The sequence below is a fragment of the Pristiophorus japonicus genome, chromosome 19 (assembly GCF_044704955.1).
Source record: "Pristiophorus japonicus isolate sPriJap1 chromosome 19, sPriJap1.hap1, whole genome shotgun sequence".
In the NCBI taxonomy this organism is placed as follows: domain Eukaryota; kingdom Metazoa; phylum Chordata; class Chondrichthyes; family Pristiophoridae; genus Pristiophorus; species Pristiophorus japonicus.
In genome coordinates this window covers 22,056,988-22,075,605 of record NC_091995.1, presented here as the reverse complement: position 1 = coordinate 22,075,605, position 18,618 = coordinate 22,056,988, and the positions used below count along the sequence as shown (strand labels likewise).

Below are 18,618 nucleotides of genomic sequence, written 5' to 3'. Positions count from 1 at the left end.
CAAACCCCCCCACCCCACGGCCACCCGACCCCCCCCCCCCACCCCCCCCAAACCGTGGATGCTCGACCTCTCCTCTCCCCCACCCCACCAACCCCCCTTACCTTGGCCGTCAGACTTCTTCCCCCTTACCTCGGACGTCCGACCTCCCCTCCCCGACCTACCTTGGACCAGGCGTTCCGAACTCCGGAAATATCCGGAACGTCAGAGATTTCCGGATTTCGGTCGTCCCACCTGTAGCAGACAGTGATTGAGACTGAGGGCAGTGAAGGAGGTGAGTGACTGGGAATAATGAGAGGCAGCGACTCGGAACGAGGTCAGGCAGCGAAGACAACAACAACTTGTATTTATATAGCATCTTTATCGTAGTGAAATGTCCCAAGGCATGTTATGAGATTTGTTTAAATTGTCACCAAGGCGCACAAGTAGAAATTAGGGCAGGTGACCAAAAGCCTGGTCAAAGAGGGAGGTTTTAAGGAGCATTTTGAAGGAGGAAAGGGAGGTAGAGAGGCGGAGAGGTTTAGGGAGGGAGTTCCAGAGCTTGGGGCCCAGGCAGCTGAAGGCACGGCCACTGATAGTTGAGCGATTGTAATCAGGGATTCTCAAGAGGGTCGAATTAGAGGTGCGCAGACATCTCGGCTGGCGGGTGGAGGGGGATTTTAAAACAAGGATGAGAATTTTGAAATCGAGGCGTTGCTTAACTCGAAGCCAATGTAGGTCAGCGAGCACAGGGGTGATGGGTGAGCAGGAGTGGGAACGAGGACAGGCAGCGGCTGGGAACAAGGTTGGTGGGGGAAGCAACAGGTGGTAGAAGTGTGGAACTTTTCCATAAAAAGCTGTCGATGCGAGCTGAGTTAATCATTTTAAATCTGTGGTCATTAGATTTTTGCTAGCCAAGTGTGTACTAAGGCACATGGAGCCAAAGCGGGTAAATGGAGTTAGGATAAAGACAGCTATGGTCCAACTGAATGACGGAACAGGCTGGAGGGGCTGAATGGCCTGCTGCTGTACCTGTGTTCCGAACCCGAAATAGTGACAGAGGGAGGGAAGGTGATCAGGAATATTAACAGTTGGGGAAGGGTGTGAGTTGGAATAATGACAGAGGGAGGATTGACGAGACATGTGAAGAGGAGTGGCTGCTATTGCTGGGTCTGACGTGGCTGATCATTGATTGGAATGCCTCCCGTTCCTGTGCTAATGTGGGTAGCAGTCTGACTCCTGTCCATCTAACTCCACAGGTCGGCTACAGTATCCGGTTTGAAGACTGCACGTCGGAACGAACGGTGCTGAAATACATGACAGACGGGATGTTGCTGCGAGAGTTCCTCACAGAGCCCGACCTGGCTGGATACAGGTGAGCAAGGGTCCCTCCTGAGAAAGCAGCTATCGGTGGGGTCGCTGCGTTCCCCAGTTGGAGTACCCTCGAGTATCTTGAGGTTTTTATCTAGTGTGACCAATTGTGTACATCGCTCTCTGTTCATTAGAGAGAGGGAGAGAGAGAGAGAGTGTGTGTGTCTGTTCATAGCGCCGGGCAGCGTGTCTCTGTTCACACGGTGCTGGGGAACAGCTGGGTATTCTGTCGTAAATGTCTCTCCACCATCTACAAGGCACAAGTCAGGAGTGTGATGGAATATTCTCCACTTGCCTGGATGGGTGCAGCTCCAACACTGAAGAAGCTGGACACAATCCAAGGCAAAGCAGCCCGCTTGATTGGCACCTTCAACATTCACTCCCTCCACCACCGGCGCACCGTGGCTGCAGTGTGGACCATCTACAAGATACACTGCAGCAACTCGCCAAGGCTTCTTCGGCAGCACCTCCCAAAGCCGCGCCCTCTACCACCTAGAAGGACAAGGGCAGCAGGCGCATGGGAACACCACCACCTCCACGTTCCCCTCCAAGTCACACACCATCCTGACTTTGGAAATATATCGGCTGTTCTTTCATCGTTGCTGGGTCACGATCCTGGAACTCCCTCCCTAACAGCACTGTGGGAGAACTTTTACCACACGGACTGCAGCGGTTCAAGAAGGCGGCTCACCACCACCTTATCAAGGGCAATTAGGGATGGGCAATAAATGCTGCTCTTGCATATCCCATGAACGAATTTTTTTTTTTTAAAGTGTGTGTGTGTTCACACAGTGCGGGGTAACGTGTGTGTGTGTGTGTGTGTGTTCACACAATGCGGGGTAACGTGTGTGTGTTCACACAGTGCGGGGTAACGTGTGTGTGTGTGTGTTCACACAATGCGGGGTAACGTGTGTGTGTTCACACAATGCGGGGTAACGTGTGTGTGTTCACACAGTGCGAGGTAACGTGTGTGTGTGTGTGTTCACACAATGCGGGGTAACGTGTGTGTGTGTGTGTGTGTTCACACAATGCGGGGTAACGTGTGTGTGTTCACACAGTGCGAGGTAACGTGTGTGTGTGTGTGTTCACACAATGCGGGGTAACGTGTGTGTGTGTGTGTTCACACAATGCGGGGTAACGTGTGTGTGTGTGTGTGTGTTCACACAATGCGGGGTAACGTGTGTGTGTTCACACAATGCGGGGTAACGTGTGTGTGTGTGTGTGTGTGTTCACACAATGCGGGGTAACGTGTGTGTGTTCACACAGTGCGAGGTAACGTGTGTGTGTGTGTTCACACAGTGCGAGGTAACGTGTGTGTGTGTGTTCACACAGTGCGGGATAACGTGTGTGTGTGTGTGTGTGTTCACACAATGCGGGGTAACGTGTGTGTGTTCACACAGTGCGGGGTAACGTGTGTGTGTGTTCACACAGTGCGGGGTAACGTGTGTGTGTGTGTTCACACAGTGCGGGGTAACGTGTGTGTGTGTTCACACAGTGCGGGGTAACGTGTGTGTGTGTGTTCACACAGTGCGGGGTAACGTGTGTGTGTTCTCACAGTGCGGGGTAACGTGTGTGTGTGTGTTCACACAGTGCGGGGTAACGTGTGTGTGTGTGTTCACACAGTGCGGGGTAACGTGTGTGTGTGTGTTCACACAGTGCGGGGTAACGTGTGTGTGTTCTCACAGTGCGGGGTAACGTGTGTGTGTGTGTTCACACAGTGCGGGGTAACGTGTGTGTGTGTTCACACAGTGCGGGGTAACGTGTGTGTTCACACAATGCGGGGTAACGTGTGTGTGTGTTCACACAGTGCGGGGTAACGTGTGTGTGTGTGTTCACACAGTGCGGGGTAACGTGTGTGTGTGTGTTCACACAGTGCGGGGTAACGTGTGTGTTCACACAGTGCGGGGTAACGTGTGTGTGTTCACACAGTGCGGGGTAACGTGTGTGTGTTCACACAGTGCGGGGTAACGTGTGTGTGTTCACACAGTGCGGGGTAACGTGTGTGTGTGTGTTCACACAGTGCGGGGTAACGTGTGTGTGTGTGTTCACACAGTGCGGGGTAACGCGTGTGTTCACACAGTGCGGGGTAACGCGTGTGTTCACACAGTGCGGGGTAACGCGTGTGTGTGTGTTCACACAGTGCGGGGTAACGTGTGTGTTCACACAGTGCGGGGTAACGTGTGTGTGTTCACACAGTGCGGGGTAACGCGTGTGTGTGTGTTCACACAGTGCGGGGTAACGTGTGTGTTCACACAGTGCGGGGTAACGTGTGTGTGTTCACACAGTGCGGGGTAACGCGTGTGTGTGTGTTCACACAGTGCGGGGTAACGCGTGTGTGTGTGTTCACACAGTGCGGGGTAACGTGTGTGTTCACACAGTGCGGGGTAACGTGTGTGTGTTCACACAGTGCGGGGTAACGCGTGTGTGTGTGTTCACACAGTGCGGGGTAACGCGTGTGTGTGTGTTCACACAGTGCGGGGTAACGTGTGTGTTCACACAGTGCGGGGTAACGTGTGTGTTCACACAGTGCGGGGTAACGTGTGTGTTCACACAGTGCGGGGTAACGTGTGTGTTCACACAGTGCGGGGTAACGTGTGTGTGTTCACACAGTGCGGGGTAAACACAGTGCGGGGTAACGTGTGTGTTCACACAGTGCGGGGTAACGTGTGTGTGTGTGTGTTCACACAGTGCGGGGTAACGTGTGTGTGTGTATTGACAGTGTCGTGATCATTGACGAAGCTCACGAGCGCACCCTTCACACGGACATCCTCTTCGGGCTGATCAAAGACATCTCCCGCTTCCGACCTGACCTGAAGGTCCTGATTGCGAGCGCCACGCTGGACACTGAGAAGTTCTCCACTTTCTTCGATGAAGCGCCAATCTTCCGTATCCCTGGGCGACGGTTCCCTGTCGACATTTACTACACTAAGGTAAAGGGTGAGGAGGGGGGCGGTGGGGCGTTGAGGAAAGGTTGCGGCTGAGCGCATTGCTCCCTGCTCCAGGGTCTCCTGCACAGACTCTAACTGCTCGCACCGAGGGAGGCAAGAGGAAATAACACTTTAAGCCGCCTCCCTCTGTTGTGCACAGTTGAACCTGGAACACTTGAGTGCGGTTCTGAGCCAGCAGATAACCCTGTCGTGTCCCCATGAGCTGGGCAAGAAGGAGGACGGTGGCCATTGTCTTGTGCTGGTAAACTGCAAGGTTTTAGCTTGTTTAACCCCGGGAGGATCCCAGCACGCTCTTGTAGAGCGCTGCGCAAATCTTGGCTCTTGCTATATCTGGCGCCTATATTCTCTGGGCTTGGGCAAGGCCTTGGAGAGAGTGCGGAGGAGATTTACCAGAATGGTACCAAGGATGAGGGACCTCAGTTACGTGGAAGGACTGGCGAGAGCTGGGGTTGTTCTCCTTCGAGCAGAGAAGCTTAAGAGGAGATTTAATAGAGGTGTTCAAAAGCATGAAGGATTTTGATCAGGAGGAACTGTTTCCACTGGCTGGAGGGCCTATAACCAGAGGAGACAGATTGAAAGTAATTGGCATGCCAGAGGGGAGCTGAGAATTTGTTTTTTACGCAGCGAGTTGAGATCTGGAAGGGCGGTGCAAGCAGATTCAGTAGTGGCGATCAAAAGGAAATTGAAAAGATGCAGGGTGAGGGGGGAAAGAGCAGAGGGAATGGGACTAATTGGATAACTGTGTACAGTTGTGGTCGCCATATTGGGCCAAAAATTGCGGTCGGAGGCTTCCCGCGGGCGGATTCCTCCGACCCGAAACAAAATTACGGAAATACCTGGTGATCCTTAAGGAGTGAACACTTGCACTCCGAGGCCCCAGCTTCGCAGTCCAGCGTATGGGCCCATGTATTCCAGGAGAGCATGTGCAGCCTGGGATCACATGGGCCAGAGCAACCAATGAAAATGGTGTATCCCCATTCGCAGTAATTGTGAGTTCCGTTTGTACGGAGATCAACATTTCTATGAATGGGGATACCCCCAAAAACACACACATTTTAAATAAATGAGAAAAACACTTCACATGTTTAAACTTAATTGAAATTGAATTTTAATGTTTTCGACAAAAATAATTTTGGGGGAATTTTTTTTGACTGTTTTAATCGGGGTAAAAATAAACTTGCCTTAATGGACAGGGTTCTTAATATAAAAATTATTGGTAACATTTTATTTTTCTCTCTTTTAAAACTCTTACGCTGGTAAAGGCAGACCTGCTTTCACCAGGCGTGCGTTTGAAGGACATTCGCTGGGCAGGAGTTGGGCAAATAGCCCAAATCTCCGCCCGCGAAGGCTCTTCTCCCAGGGATGCGTTGGAACTGTCAAAAGAAATGTTGACAGTTCACAAGTGCCGGATTTCGACGCATGTGCGCACATCATACGCGCCTGTAGAGACTGCGATTTTTGGCCCATTATAAAAAGGGATATAGAGTCACTGGAGAGGGTGCAGAGAAGATTTACAAGGATGATACCAGAAATGCCTGTTGGGAAAGGATGAACAGGCTGGGTCTCTCTTCTCTTGGATAAAAAAAGGCTTAAGGGGTGAGCTAATAGAGGTCTGTAAAATTATGAAAGATTTTGATGGAGTGGATACAGAGAGAATGTTTCCACTTGTGGGGAAGAGCATAACCAGAGGCCATCAATATAAGATAGTCACCAAGAAACCCAATGGGGAATTCAGAAGAAAATTCTCAACCCACAGAGTGCTGAGAAATTAGAACTCGCAACCACAGGGAGTGGTTGAAGCAAATAGTATAGATGCACTTCAAGGGAGGCTAGACAAGCATCTGAGGGAGAAAAGAATAGAGGGTTATGCCGATAGATTTCGATGAGGAAAGACGGCAGGAGGCTCGAGTGGAGCATAAACACCGGCATGGACTGGTTGGGCTGAATGGCCTGCTTATATCCCATGTAATCTTTCAAAGAGCCGGCACAGGCACGATGGGCTGTGAACTGCCTCCATCTGTGCATTACGATTCTGTAAGTAGGGTCGTTGCTATGGGGAAAGAATGTGGCCCTCTATATTGGGCAGAACATGTTGCGATTCCTCAGTAATTTGGTTTTCAGACTCTGAATTGCAAAGGATTAAGAAGTAGGGATTGGAAAGGTCCCAGGGTTGATCCCTGACCTGTACCATTATCTGATGTCGGCTGGCGTAGCAGTTAGCTTGCAACAATTAGCCTCAGCAACACTGCACTGAGAAGGTGACAATCAGCCGGGTTTGCCTCTCCCCGACAGCAGTGACCCCTGGTGGAAAGTGTGTGTACAGACAGCAGGTGAGAACCTGACTCCAGTGGACCCCCACGGTTGAATGTCTTGCTGATACTCATTACCCAGAAAAAGAATTGACAGAAAAATAAATCTGAATTGCCCGAGTAGGATTTTTGCTGACTGACTGGCTCTGTTGCTCTTCCATTAGGCCCCTGAAGCGGACTATCTGGAAGCCTGCGTGGTTTCCGTCCTGCAGATTCATGTCACTCAAGCTCCCGGCGACATTCTGGTGTTCCTCACTGGTCAGGTAAGGAGGTCATGGGTCGGTGATTTACCCAGTAAATTCACAGGGATGAGTTTTCACCGGTACCAAACGTTTGTTGTGGTGAATCAAACCTGGTGGCCGTGGACATCCACCGTCGAGATTGTATTAATAAGAACATAAGAATTAGGAGCAGGAGTCGGCCATACGGCCCCTCGAACCTGCTCCGCCATTCAATAAGATCATGGCTGATCTTCGACCTCAACTCCACTTACCCACTCCATCCCCACATTGAGTACAGGGGCAGGGAGGTGTTACTACAGTTGTACAGGGCCTTGGTGAGTCCACACCTGGAGTATTGTGTACAGTTTTGGTCTCCTAACTTGAGGAAGGACATTCTTGCTATTGAGGAAGTGCAGCAGAGATTCACCAGACTGATTCCCGGGATGGCGGGACTGACATATCAAGAAAGACTGGATCAACTGGGCTTGTATTCACTGGAGTTCAGAAGAATGAGAGGGGATCTCATAGAAACGTTTAAAATTCTGATGGGTTTAGACAGGTTAGATGCAGGAAGAATGTTCCCAATGTTGGGGAAGTCCAGAACCAGCGGTCACAGTCTAAGGATAAGAGGTAAGCCATTTAGGACCGAGATGAGGAGAAACTTCTTCACCCAGAGAGTGGTGAACCTGTGGAAGTCTCTACCGCAAAAAGTTGTTGAGGCCAATTCACTAAATATATTCAAAAAGGAGTTAGATGTAGTCCTTACTACTCGGGGGATCAAGGGGTATGGCGAGAAAGCAGGAATGGGGTACTGAAGTTGCAAGTTCAGCCATGAACTCATTGAATGGCGGTGCAGGCTCGAAGGGCCGAATGGCCTACTCCTGTACCTATTTTCTATGTTTCTATGTTTCTATCCCTTGATTTCCCCTAGAGTCCAAAAAATCCTTCGATCTCGACCTTGATATGGCGAGTTATCCCCCGTGTCCTGGCCAATACTTCTCCCTCAATCAACGTAACAAAAACAGTTTATCTGGTCATTGTCACATTGCTGTTTGTGGGAGTTTGCTGTGCGCAAATTGGCTGCCGCGTTTACCACAATACGACAGCGACGACACGCCAAAAGTACTTCATTGGCTGTCCGGTGGATGTGAAAGACGCTATATACATGCAAGTCTTTCTTTGAATAGACTTTGAATATACTCAACGATTCAGCATCCACAGCCCTCTGGAGTAGAGAATTGCAAAGACTCACAATGCTACTCCCGGTGTTTAGTTGCGTTGAGTCGTGTCTGGTGCCCGTTGGCACCCAGTGTTGGGTTTGTGTCAGTCCCAGTGTGAGTTTGTGCTGACTACTTTGCTTCCTCTGCAGGAGGAGATTGAGACCACCTGCGAGATGTTGCAGGAGCGATGCCGGCGACTGGGCTCGAAGATCGGCGAGCTGCTGGTCCTACCCATTTACGCCAACCTTCCCTCGGACATGCAGGCGAAAATCTTCGAGCCAACCCCACCAGGTGCCAGGAAGGTGAGGAGTTGCATGTGGCCCTTACAGCTAAAGGGATCAAGGGGTATGGAGAGAAAGCAGGAATGGGGTGCTGAAGTTGCATGATCAGCCATGATCATATTGAATGGTGGTGCAGGCTCGAAGGGCCGAATGGCCTACTCCTGCACCTATTTTCTATGAGCCGCATAACGTTCAATAAGGCAATTTTAACGCTTGCGCGCTTTGAAGGAAACTTCCTTTAGCCGATGTATGGAATGTCAGGAACTCTCCATAACGTGACCAAATCACTGAAGGCTGCATGGGACACCATAGCTCCGTGAATATTCTGATGGCTCTTCTGGGGCGGGGCTGTATAAATAATACAGTTTAGGTCTCCTTATTTAAGGAGGGATATACTTGCATTGGAGGCAGTTCAGAGAAGATTCACTAGGTTGATTCCTGAGATGAAGGGGTTGACTTATGAAGAAAGGTTGAGCAGGTTGGGCCTATACTCATTGGAGTTTAGAAGAATGAGAGGTGATCTTATTGAAAAGTTTAACATACTGAGGGAGCTCGACAAGGTGGATGCAGAGAGGATGTTTCCCGTCATGGGAGAATCTAGAACTAGGAGACATAATTTAAGAATAAGGGATCGCCCATTTAGAACTGAGATGAGGAGGGATTTCTTCTCTGAGGTTGTAACTCTGTGGAATTCTCAAACCCAGAGAGCTGTGGAGGCTGGGTCATTGAATATATTTAAGGTGGAGATAGACAGATTTTTGAGCGATAAGGGAGTCAAGGGTTATGGGGAACGGGCGGGGAAGTGGAGGTGAGTCCATGATCAGATCAACCATGATCTTATTAAATGGCGGAGCAGGCTCGAGGGGCCTTATGGCCTACTCCTGTTCCTGTTTATGTTCTTATAACAAAAACACTGGGTACCGTTTACATAGAATTTCGTAGATATTAAAACATGGGAACAGCACATTAGGCCCCGTCTGTGTTGGTGTTTGCCCTCCGCACAAGCAGTAATCCATGTGTCTACCCTTTTTCCCACATCCCTCTATTCCTTTCTCCTTCAATGACCTCTGACCTATTGACATAGTCTTTGGTCGTCATGCATTCCAACAAACTCAAAATTTTTTGTGTAAAAATAAATAAATAAATAAATAAAAATAAAAACCGTATTTCCTGATCTCTGTCCTAAATACTTTGCATTTAATCTTCTATCTATGTCCCCTCGTTCTAGGCCGTCTCAATCATAGAATCACAGAAATTTACAGCACGGAAGGAGGACATTTCGGCCCATCGTGTCCGCCCCGACCGACAAAGAGCTATCCAGCCTAATCCCACTTTCCAGCTCTTGGTCCTGTAGGGTTACACATCCAAGTACTTTTAAATGTGGTGAGGGTTTCTGCCTCTACCACCCTTTCAGGCAGTGAGTTCCAGACCCTCACCACTCTCGAGGTGAAAACATTTCCCCTCAAATACCCTCTAAACCTCCCTCCAATTACTTTAAATCTATGCCCCCTGGTTATTGACCTCTCTGCTAAGGGAAATAGGTCTGTCGTATCCACTCTATCTAGGCCCCTCATAATTTTATACACCTCAATCTGGTCTCCCCTCCGAGTCCTCTGTTCCAAAGAAAACAAACCCAGCCTATCCAACCTTTCCTCATAGCTAAAATTCTCCAGTCCAGGCAACATCCCCGTAAATCTCCTCTGTACCCTCTCCAGTGCAATCACATCTTTCCTGTACTGTGGTAACCAGAACTGTACTCAGTACTCTAGCTGTGGCCTAACTTGTGTTTTATACAGTTCAAGCATAACCTACCTGCTCTTGTATTGTATGCCTTGGCTAATAAAGGCAAGTATTCCATATGCCGCTTTAACCACCTTATCTACCTGGCCTGCGACCTTCAGGGATCTGTGGACCTGCACTCCAAGGTCACTTTGTTCCTCTACACTTCTCAGTGTCCTACCATTTAATGTGTATTCACTTGCCTTGTTAGCCCTCCCCAAATGCATTACCTCACACTTTTCCAGATTAAATTCCATTTGCCACTGTTCTGCCCACCTGACCAGCTGATCGATATCTTCCTGCAGTCTGCAGCTTTCTTCCTCATTATAAACCACACAGCTGATTTTAATATAATCTGCAAACTTCTTAATCATTCCCCCTACATTCAAGTCTAAATCATTGATATATACCACAAAAAGCAATTACTGTCACTCATTCTTTCCCAGGGGCTACTCATTGTACCACTACACACCTCCCTAAACCTTCCCACTCCTCCCAGATCCACTCAGCCAAGATCAAATTGAACGGCAGAACAGGCTTGAGGGGCTGAAATGGCCTGCTCTTGTTCCTGCAGTCCACTGGCTTTTAAAACCCCAACTTGGCATCATTTAATGGCCGCTTCACGATTTACCTCGTCCCCCCTCCTCGCCTCAACTATTGCAGTGTCTGGCACTGTGTGCCCCTTATCCCTTCCTCCAGGATTCTCAGCATCATCCCACACTCGAAAAGCTCGTCACCATCCAGGACAAATCATCATCATAGGCAGTCCCTCGGAATCGAGGAAGACTTGCTTCCACTCCTAAAGTGAGTTCTTTGGTGGCTGGACAGTCCAATACGAGAGCCACAGACCCTGTCGCAGGTGGGACAGACATTCGTCGAGGGAAGGGGGGGGGGGGGGGGGGGGGTGGTGGCCCTAATTTACCACACGCTCCTTCCGCTGCCTGCGCCTGATCTCTTCACGCTCGCAGCGTTGAGATTCGAAGAGCTCCACGCCCTCCCGGATGCACTTTCTCCACCTAGGGCAGTCTTCGGTCAGGGTCTCCCAGGTATCAGTGGTGATGTCGCCAGGGAGGCTTTGCGGGTGTCCTTGTAACGTTTCCGCTGCCCACCTTTGGCTCGTTTGCCATGAAGGAGCTCCGCATCGAGCACTTGCTTAGGGATGCTCTTGTCTGGCATGCGAACTATGTGGCCTGCCCAACGGAGCTGACCGAGTGTGATCAGTGCTTCAATGCTGGGGATGTTAGCCTGGGCGAGGACACTGATGTTGGTGCGTCTGTCCTCCCAGGGGATTTGCAGGACAAAACAGCCCGCTTGATTGGCACCCTATCTACCACCTTAACTATTCACTCCCTCCACCACCGGCACACCGTGGCTGCAGTGTGCACCATCTACAAGATGCACTGCAGCAACTCGCCAAGGCTCCTTCGGCAACACCTCCCAAACCCGAGACCTCTACCACCTAGAAGGACGAGGGCAGCAGGCGCATGGGAACACCACCATCTCCACGTTCCCCTCCAAGTCACACACCATCCTGACTTGGAAATATATTCCTTCATTGTCACTGGGTCAAAATTGTGGAACTCCCTCCCTATCAGCACTGTGGGAGCACCTTCATCACACGGACTGCAGCGGTTCAAGGTGGCGGCTCACCACCACCTTCTCAAGGGGCAATAAATGCTGGCCTTGCCAGCGATGTCCACATCCCATCAATGAATAAATATCTTGGATGTGACACTTGCCACTGACCGCGAGAGTCCCATGCCCTCACAATTCAGATCGTTCTTGGCCTACTTTGGCACGTTTCATTTGTGCACGGAGGTTGATGATGAGGATCTGAGAATTGGACCATCGTGCTCAGTTAATGAAAGTGGAGGTATTCGAGTTGGGAGGAATGACTCAAAACTTGGATTTATATAGCACCTTTCCTGACCACAAGACAACCCAAAGCGCTTTAAGTACTTTTTTGAAGTGTAGTCACGGTTGTAATGTAGGGAAACGCGGCAGCCAATTTGCAAACAGCAATGTGAAAATGGACCAGATCATTTTTTTGGTGATGTTGGTTGAGGGATAAATATTAACGGGACACCGGGGACAACTCCCCTGCTCTTCTTCGAAATAGTGTCATGAGATCTTTTACATCCACCAGAGAGGACAGACATGGGCTTCGGTTTAACGTCTCACCCAAAAGACGGCACCTCCGACAGTGCAGCACACCCTCAGCACTGGCACTGGGAGTGTCAGCCTAGATTTTGTGGTCACGTCTCTTTTCGATCCGCGAGTGCTACCCACTGAGCCACAGCTCAGAGCGATTTAAAGAAACGGGGGACGTGACGATTCCAACTCTGATGAGAAGGGCACGTGGTGAGCATGTTATTTGGAAGTGGCGACAGGAATTGTTGGGGCTTGCAGCTTTCTGTAAAGGCCGAAAGTAATAGATCAACAAGTAGGTGAAGAAGGGAGTGGTTTAGAGCAGGTGATCCAGCCTGTGGCCCCAGGGCCACGTCAGGGCCCCCAAGCCTTGGCGAATCAGTCCTTGAAGCACAGGCAATTCAGTCCTATGTGCACTGGTTATCCAAACTCGCTGGCTTGTTATGCTTAAACTTGATGGATCTGGACTCTTAGCGACATCTGCTCCCAGCGGGCAGACAGGGCCTCTGAGTCAGAAGGTTGTGGGTTCAGGTCCCACGCCAGGGACTTGACCACAAAAATCTCGGCTAACACTCCAGTGCAGTGCTGAGGGAACCCACTGCACTGTCGAAAGTGCCGTCTTTCGGATGAGACGTTAAACCGAGGTCCCGTCTGCCCCCTCAAGTGGAAGTATAAGATCTCGTGGGACTACTTTTCGAAGAAGCCCAGAGGAGTTCTCCCCGGTGTCCTGGGCCAATATTTATCCCTCAATCGACGCAACAAAAATAGATTATTTGGTCATTTCACATTGCTGCATGCAAATAGGCTGCTGCATTTCCCACATTACAACAGTGACTACACTCCAAAAGTACTTCATTGGCAGTAAAGTGCTTTGCGATGTCGGGTGGTCATGAAAGGCTTTATTTTTTTTTTTCCCCTTGTGTCAACAGTCTGCTCACGTGCAGTGTTACAGAACTTCCATCCTGAGAACGAGGACAAGCGTTCTCGAGCAAGTTACGCGGCACGTGCAGGGTGTCTGTAACTCCCAAGGCTGGACTGAGACTGCCTCCAGGATCATTGCCCCCCCCCCCAAACCATCCTCCTAAACGGTGACTGAGCACTACTTTGTTTTATTGACTTTTCTTTCCCCCCCCCCCTCCCTCCGGTTTCCTCTCAGGTCGTCGTAGCCACCAACATCGCAGAGACCTCCCTGACGATCGACGGAATCATCTATGTGATCGACCCCGGGTTCTGCAAGCAGAAGAGTTACAACGCACGCACGGGGATGGAGTCTCTGATCGTCACACCCTGCTCCAAAGTAAGTGCCAAGGCACGGCCCCTTCACCTGGCGGAGTGCTCGGGGTTGTGGAGATACCAGCGAGTGGGGTCGAAAAGCACGGCGGAAATCAGCAAAACCCATTTCTTCAGCGCCTCTCACAACCTCGGGACGTCTCAAAGCGCTTCCCAACCAATGACGTACTTTTTGATGTGAGGTCCACTGTTTTAGTCTTGGACACATAGCAGCCTAGTTTGCGCACAGCAAGCTCCCACAAACAGCCATGCGATAACAACCAGATAATCTGTCTTCGTGACATCGGTTGCGGGATAAATATTGGCCTCGGGTTAACTCCCCTGGTCATCTACGAAATAGTGCCGTGGGATTTTTTTACGTCCACCTGAAAGAGCAGACGGGGCCTCGGTTTAACGTCACATCTGAAAGATGGCACATCTTTATTACGGCACTGGAGTGTTGGCCTGGATTTATGTATTCCCAATATTTATCTCTCAGTCCACATCACTTAAAAACAGATTATCGCCAAAATCACATTGCTGTTTGCTGGAGCTTGCTGTGCACAATTTGGTGGTTGTTTCCTGCATGACAACAGAGTGACTACACTTCAAAAGTACTTAATTGGCTGTAAAGTACTTTGGGAAGACCAGAGGTCATGAAAGGTGCTGTATAAATCTGTATTTCTATGGGCTCTGGAGCGGGACTTGAACCCACTAGCTCCTGACTCCTGAAGGGGAAGTGCTGCCCACTGAGCCACAGCTGACACCAACAGACATAGAAACATAGAAAATAGGTGCAGGAGCAGGCCATTCGGCCCTTCGAGCCTGCACCACCATTCAATCTGATCATGCAACTTCAGTACCCCATTTCTGCTTTCTCTCCATACCCCCTGATCCCTTTAGTAAGGGCCACATCGAACTCCCTTTTGAATATATCAAACGAACTGGCCTCAACAACTTTCTGTGGTAGAGAATTCCACAGATTCACAACTCTGAGTGAAGAAGTTTCTCCTCATCTCGGTCCTAAATGGCTTAACCCTTATCTTTAGACTGTGACCCCTTGTTCTGGACTTCCCCAACATTGGGAACATTCTTCCTGCATCTAACCTGTCCAATCCCATCAGAATATTATATATTTCCATGCGTTCCCCTCTCGTTCTTCTAAATTCCAGTGAATATAAGCCTAGTCGATCCAGCCTGTCTTCATATGTCAGTCCCGCCATCCCAGGAATCAGTCTGGTGAACCTTCGCTGCACTCCCTCAATAGCAAGAATGTCCTTCCTCAGATTAGGAGACCAAAACTGAACACAATATTCAAGGTGTGGCCTCACCAAGGCCCTGTACAACTGCAGCAAGACCTCCCTGCTCCTATACTCAAATCCTCTCGCTATGAAGCCCAACATGCCACAGACATTAAACTTGTTTTTCTTCCAACAGATTAGAGAGCGGGAGTAAACCGTGGGGGACACTGAATATATTTAAGGCGGAGATAGACAGATTTTTGAACGATAGGGGAGTGAAGGATTATGGGAAGGGTAGTGTTGTGTCCATGATCGGATCAGCCATGATCTTATTGAATGGTGGAGCAGGCTCGAGGGGCCAGGTGGCCGACTCCTGCTCCTGTTTCTTATGTTCTTATGACACGGATCTCATGAGGTGTCGGGGGAGCGAGCGAGCGTCGAGCAGCGATTACTGTAGGGGAGCTCTCCCGGATTGTTGCCGTACAAGGAGCATTTATGCCCAAAGCAGCTCTCTCGGTTTCCAGCTCTAATGGCTGGGACTTTCCGCTTCAGCAATCCTGCGGCATATCATATTTACAGCACAGAAACGGACCATTCGGCCCATCAGGCCTGTGCCTATGCTACACATGAGCCTCCTCCCACCCCTACCTCATCTCACTCCATCAATAATATCCTTCTATTCCTTTCTCCCTCATGTGCTTATCCAGCTTCCCCTTAAATGCATCGATGCTATTCGCCTCAACCACTCCGTGGTAGTGAGTTCCACATTCTCACCACTCTCTGGGTAAAGAAGTTTCTCCTGAATTCCTCATTAGATTTATTGGTGACTGTCTTATTCATGGCCCTTAGTTGTGGTCACCTCCACAAGTGGAAACACCTTCTCGACGTCTACCTTACCAAAACCCTTCAGAATTTTAAAGAGCTCAGTCAGGTCACCCCCTCAGTTTTCTCCTTTCAAGAGAAATGAGCCTCCGTTTTTTCAGCCTTTCCTGATGGTTAATTCCTCTCTGTTCTGGTATCATTCTAGTAAGAAAGACTTGGATTTATATAGCACCTTTCACGACCACCGGATGTCTCAAAGCGCTTTACAGCCAATGAAGTACTTTTGTAGTCACTGTTGTAATGTGGGAAACGCGGCAGCCGATTTGCGCACAGCAAGCTCCCACAAACAGCAATGTAATAATGACCAGATAATCTGTTTTTGTTATGTTGATTGAGGGATAAATATTGGTCAGGACACCGGGGAGAACTCCCCTGCTCTTCTTCAAAATAGTGTCATGGGATCTTTTGCGTCCACCTGAGGGGGCAGACCGGGCCTTGGTTTAACGTCATCGTCATCATCATCATCATAGACAGTCCCTCGAAATCGAGGAAGACTTGCTTCCACTCTAAAAATGAGTTCTTAGGTGACTGAACAGTTCAATACAGGAATTACAGTCTCTAACAGGTGGGACAGACAGTGGTTGAAGGAAAGGGTGGGTGGGACTGGTTTGCCACACGCTCCTTCCGCTGCTTGCGCTTGCTTTCTGCATGCTCAGCGCCATCCAGGATGCACTTCCTCCACTTAAGACGGCCTTTGGCCAGGGACTCCCAGGTGTCGGGGATGTTGCATTTTATCAAGGAGGCTTTAAAGGTGTCCCTGTAACATTTCCTCTGCCCACCTGGGGCTCGCTTGCCATGTAGGAGTTCCGAATAGAACGCTTGCTTTGAGATTCTTGTGTCAGGCATGCGAACAATGTGGCCCGCCCAGCGGAGCTGGTCGAGTGTGGTCAGTGCTTCGATGCTGGGGATGTTGGCCTGATCGAGGACGCTAACGTTGGTGCGTCTGTCGCCTCATCCGAAAGACGGCTCCTCAGACAGTGCAGCACTCCCTCAGCGCTACACTGGAGAGCCAGCCTAGATTTATGTGCTCAAGTCCCTGGAATGGGACTTGAACCCATAACCTTCTGATTCAGAGGCGAGAGTGCGACCCACTGAGCCACAGCTGACAAATCTTTTTTGCTCCTTCTCCAATGCCTCGATATCCTTTTTGTAATACGGAGAGCGGAATGCACCATTCTTTGGGATTGGTGGCACTTCTGAGCATTCGGCCGCCCCCTGATTTTTCCCGTCTGTCGGGAGTAATGTGCGGGGAGACCGCGGAGGGCAGCAGCGTACATTCCGGTGCGGAACCCTGGCCAGGCCGACCAGTCGTTGGTGCTCTAACCCTTTCGAGCGCTTGCCTCCTTGTATTTCCAGGCCTCGGCCAATCAGCGAGCCGGCAGGGCGGGCCGCGTGGCAGCGGGGAAGTGCTTCCGACTCTACACCGCCTGGGCCTTCAAGCACGAGATGGAGGAAACGACCGTCCCAGAGATACAGCGAACCAACCTGGGCAACGTGGTGCTGCTGCTGAAGAGTTTAGGTAAAGGAATAAAGACTCCCATTTATGTTGGGCTTTTTGTGACCACCGGACGTCCCAAAGTGCTTTACAGCCAATTAAGTACTTTTTTTTTTTTAAAAAGTATAGTTACTGTTGTAATGGAGGCAGCAGAATCTACGCACAGCAAGCTCCCACAATCAGCGATGCGTTGATCTATAGAGATGTCGGTTGAGTGGATAAATATTGGCCCAGGTGACCAGGGAGAACTAACCCTGCTCCTCTTCGAAATAGTGCCGCGGGATTTTTTTTTTTTTACATCTGCCCGAGAGAGCAGAAGGGGCAACGTCCAAAAGACGGCACCTCTGACAGTGCAGCACTCTCTCGGCACTGCACTGGGAGTGTCGGCCTAGATTCTGTGCTCAAGTCCCTGGAGTGGGACTTGAACCCACGACCTTCGCGACTCAGAGGTGAGAGTGTGACCAACTGAGCCACGGCCGACATCTGAAGGAAGGGAGAAGGTATTTGGATGGTGGGGCGTGGATAGGGCCCTGTAATGACCCCTGTGGTAGAGTGACAGGGGAGCTATTGCTTGTTCGAGTGCCAGCGCTCGCTCACCGCGGTTGTGTCTTTATTGGTCCTATATCCAAGTAAATGGAGTGATCCTCGTGGTTGAACAGAGAGCTTTAACTGGCTGGATATATGACCTGCTGCCGGGTGCTTTCATTGGCTGAGCAGTGGAGCTGGCTTTGGTCACGTCCACCTCTCCCTGCCTCGCTCTCGGTCACGAAGGGGCAGGTGGGGCTGTGTCTTTCTGGCACCGTTTGTCTGCTGCCCATCTCACGGCGCCAGCAATGGTGGAACGCGCTTAACGCCCGCGCTCTTTCTCCTTTCAGGAATCAACGACTTGATCCACTTTGATTTCATGGATCCTCCTCCTCACGAGACCCTTGTGCTGGCCTTGGAGCAGCTGTACGCCCTGGGAGCCCTCAACCACCTGGGAGAGCTCACCAAGGTAAGGCACGTAATTGCAGAGTTAAGTGGGACCTCTTCCAGACCTGCTCCTCTGAACCTCTTTCCCCTTACCCCTCACTGCATTGAAGTCGAGACTTAATTGCACTTCTAATTCTTTACTTCTAACTCACTCTTGCCCAAGATCTTGCAACCTCCTTCGACAACAGCAACAACTTGCATTTGTGTAGCGCCTTTAACATAGTAAAACGTCCCACGGCGCTTCACAGGAGTGTTATAAGACAACAACAAAAAATGTAACACTGAGCCATATATAAGGAGAAATTAGGGCAGACGACCAAAAGCTGGGTCAAAGTGGTAGGTTTTAAGGAGCTTCTTGAAGGAGGAAAGAGGCAGAGAGGTTTAGGCAGGCAGTTAGGGGCCCAGGCAACAGAAGGCACGGCCACCGATGGTTGAGCGATTAAACGATTAAATCAGGGAGGCTCAAAAGGGCAGAATTAGAGGAGCGCAGAGATCACGGGGGTGGG

The 18,618-nt window shown here is 50.2% G+C and overlaps 1 protein-coding gene across 2 annotated transcripts in view; it reads left to right on the top strand.

Annotated features, from left to right (window-relative positions):
* dhx16 (DEAH (Asp-Glu-Ala-His) box polypeptide 16) overlaps positions 1–18,618 on the top strand; it is a 61,060-nt gene that overhangs the window by 30,682 nt on the left and 11,760 nt on the right. For both annotated transcript variants that reach the window (XM_070861385.1, XM_070861384.1), the window contains exons 6-12: positions 1,236–1,351; positions 4,067–4,277; positions 6,769–6,867; positions 8,195–8,347; positions 13,410–13,550; positions 17,002–17,164; positions 18,016–18,134. In XM_070861385.1, coding sequence (XP_070717486.1) covers positions 1,236–1,351; positions 4,067–4,277; positions 6,769–6,867; positions 8,195–8,347; positions 13,410–13,550; positions 17,002–17,164; positions 18,016–18,134 — 1,002 coding nt within the window. The remainder of the gene's footprint in view (positions 1–1,235; positions 1,352–4,066; positions 4,278–6,768; positions 6,868–8,194; positions 8,348–13,409; positions 13,551–17,001; positions 17,165–18,015; positions 18,135–18,618) is intronic.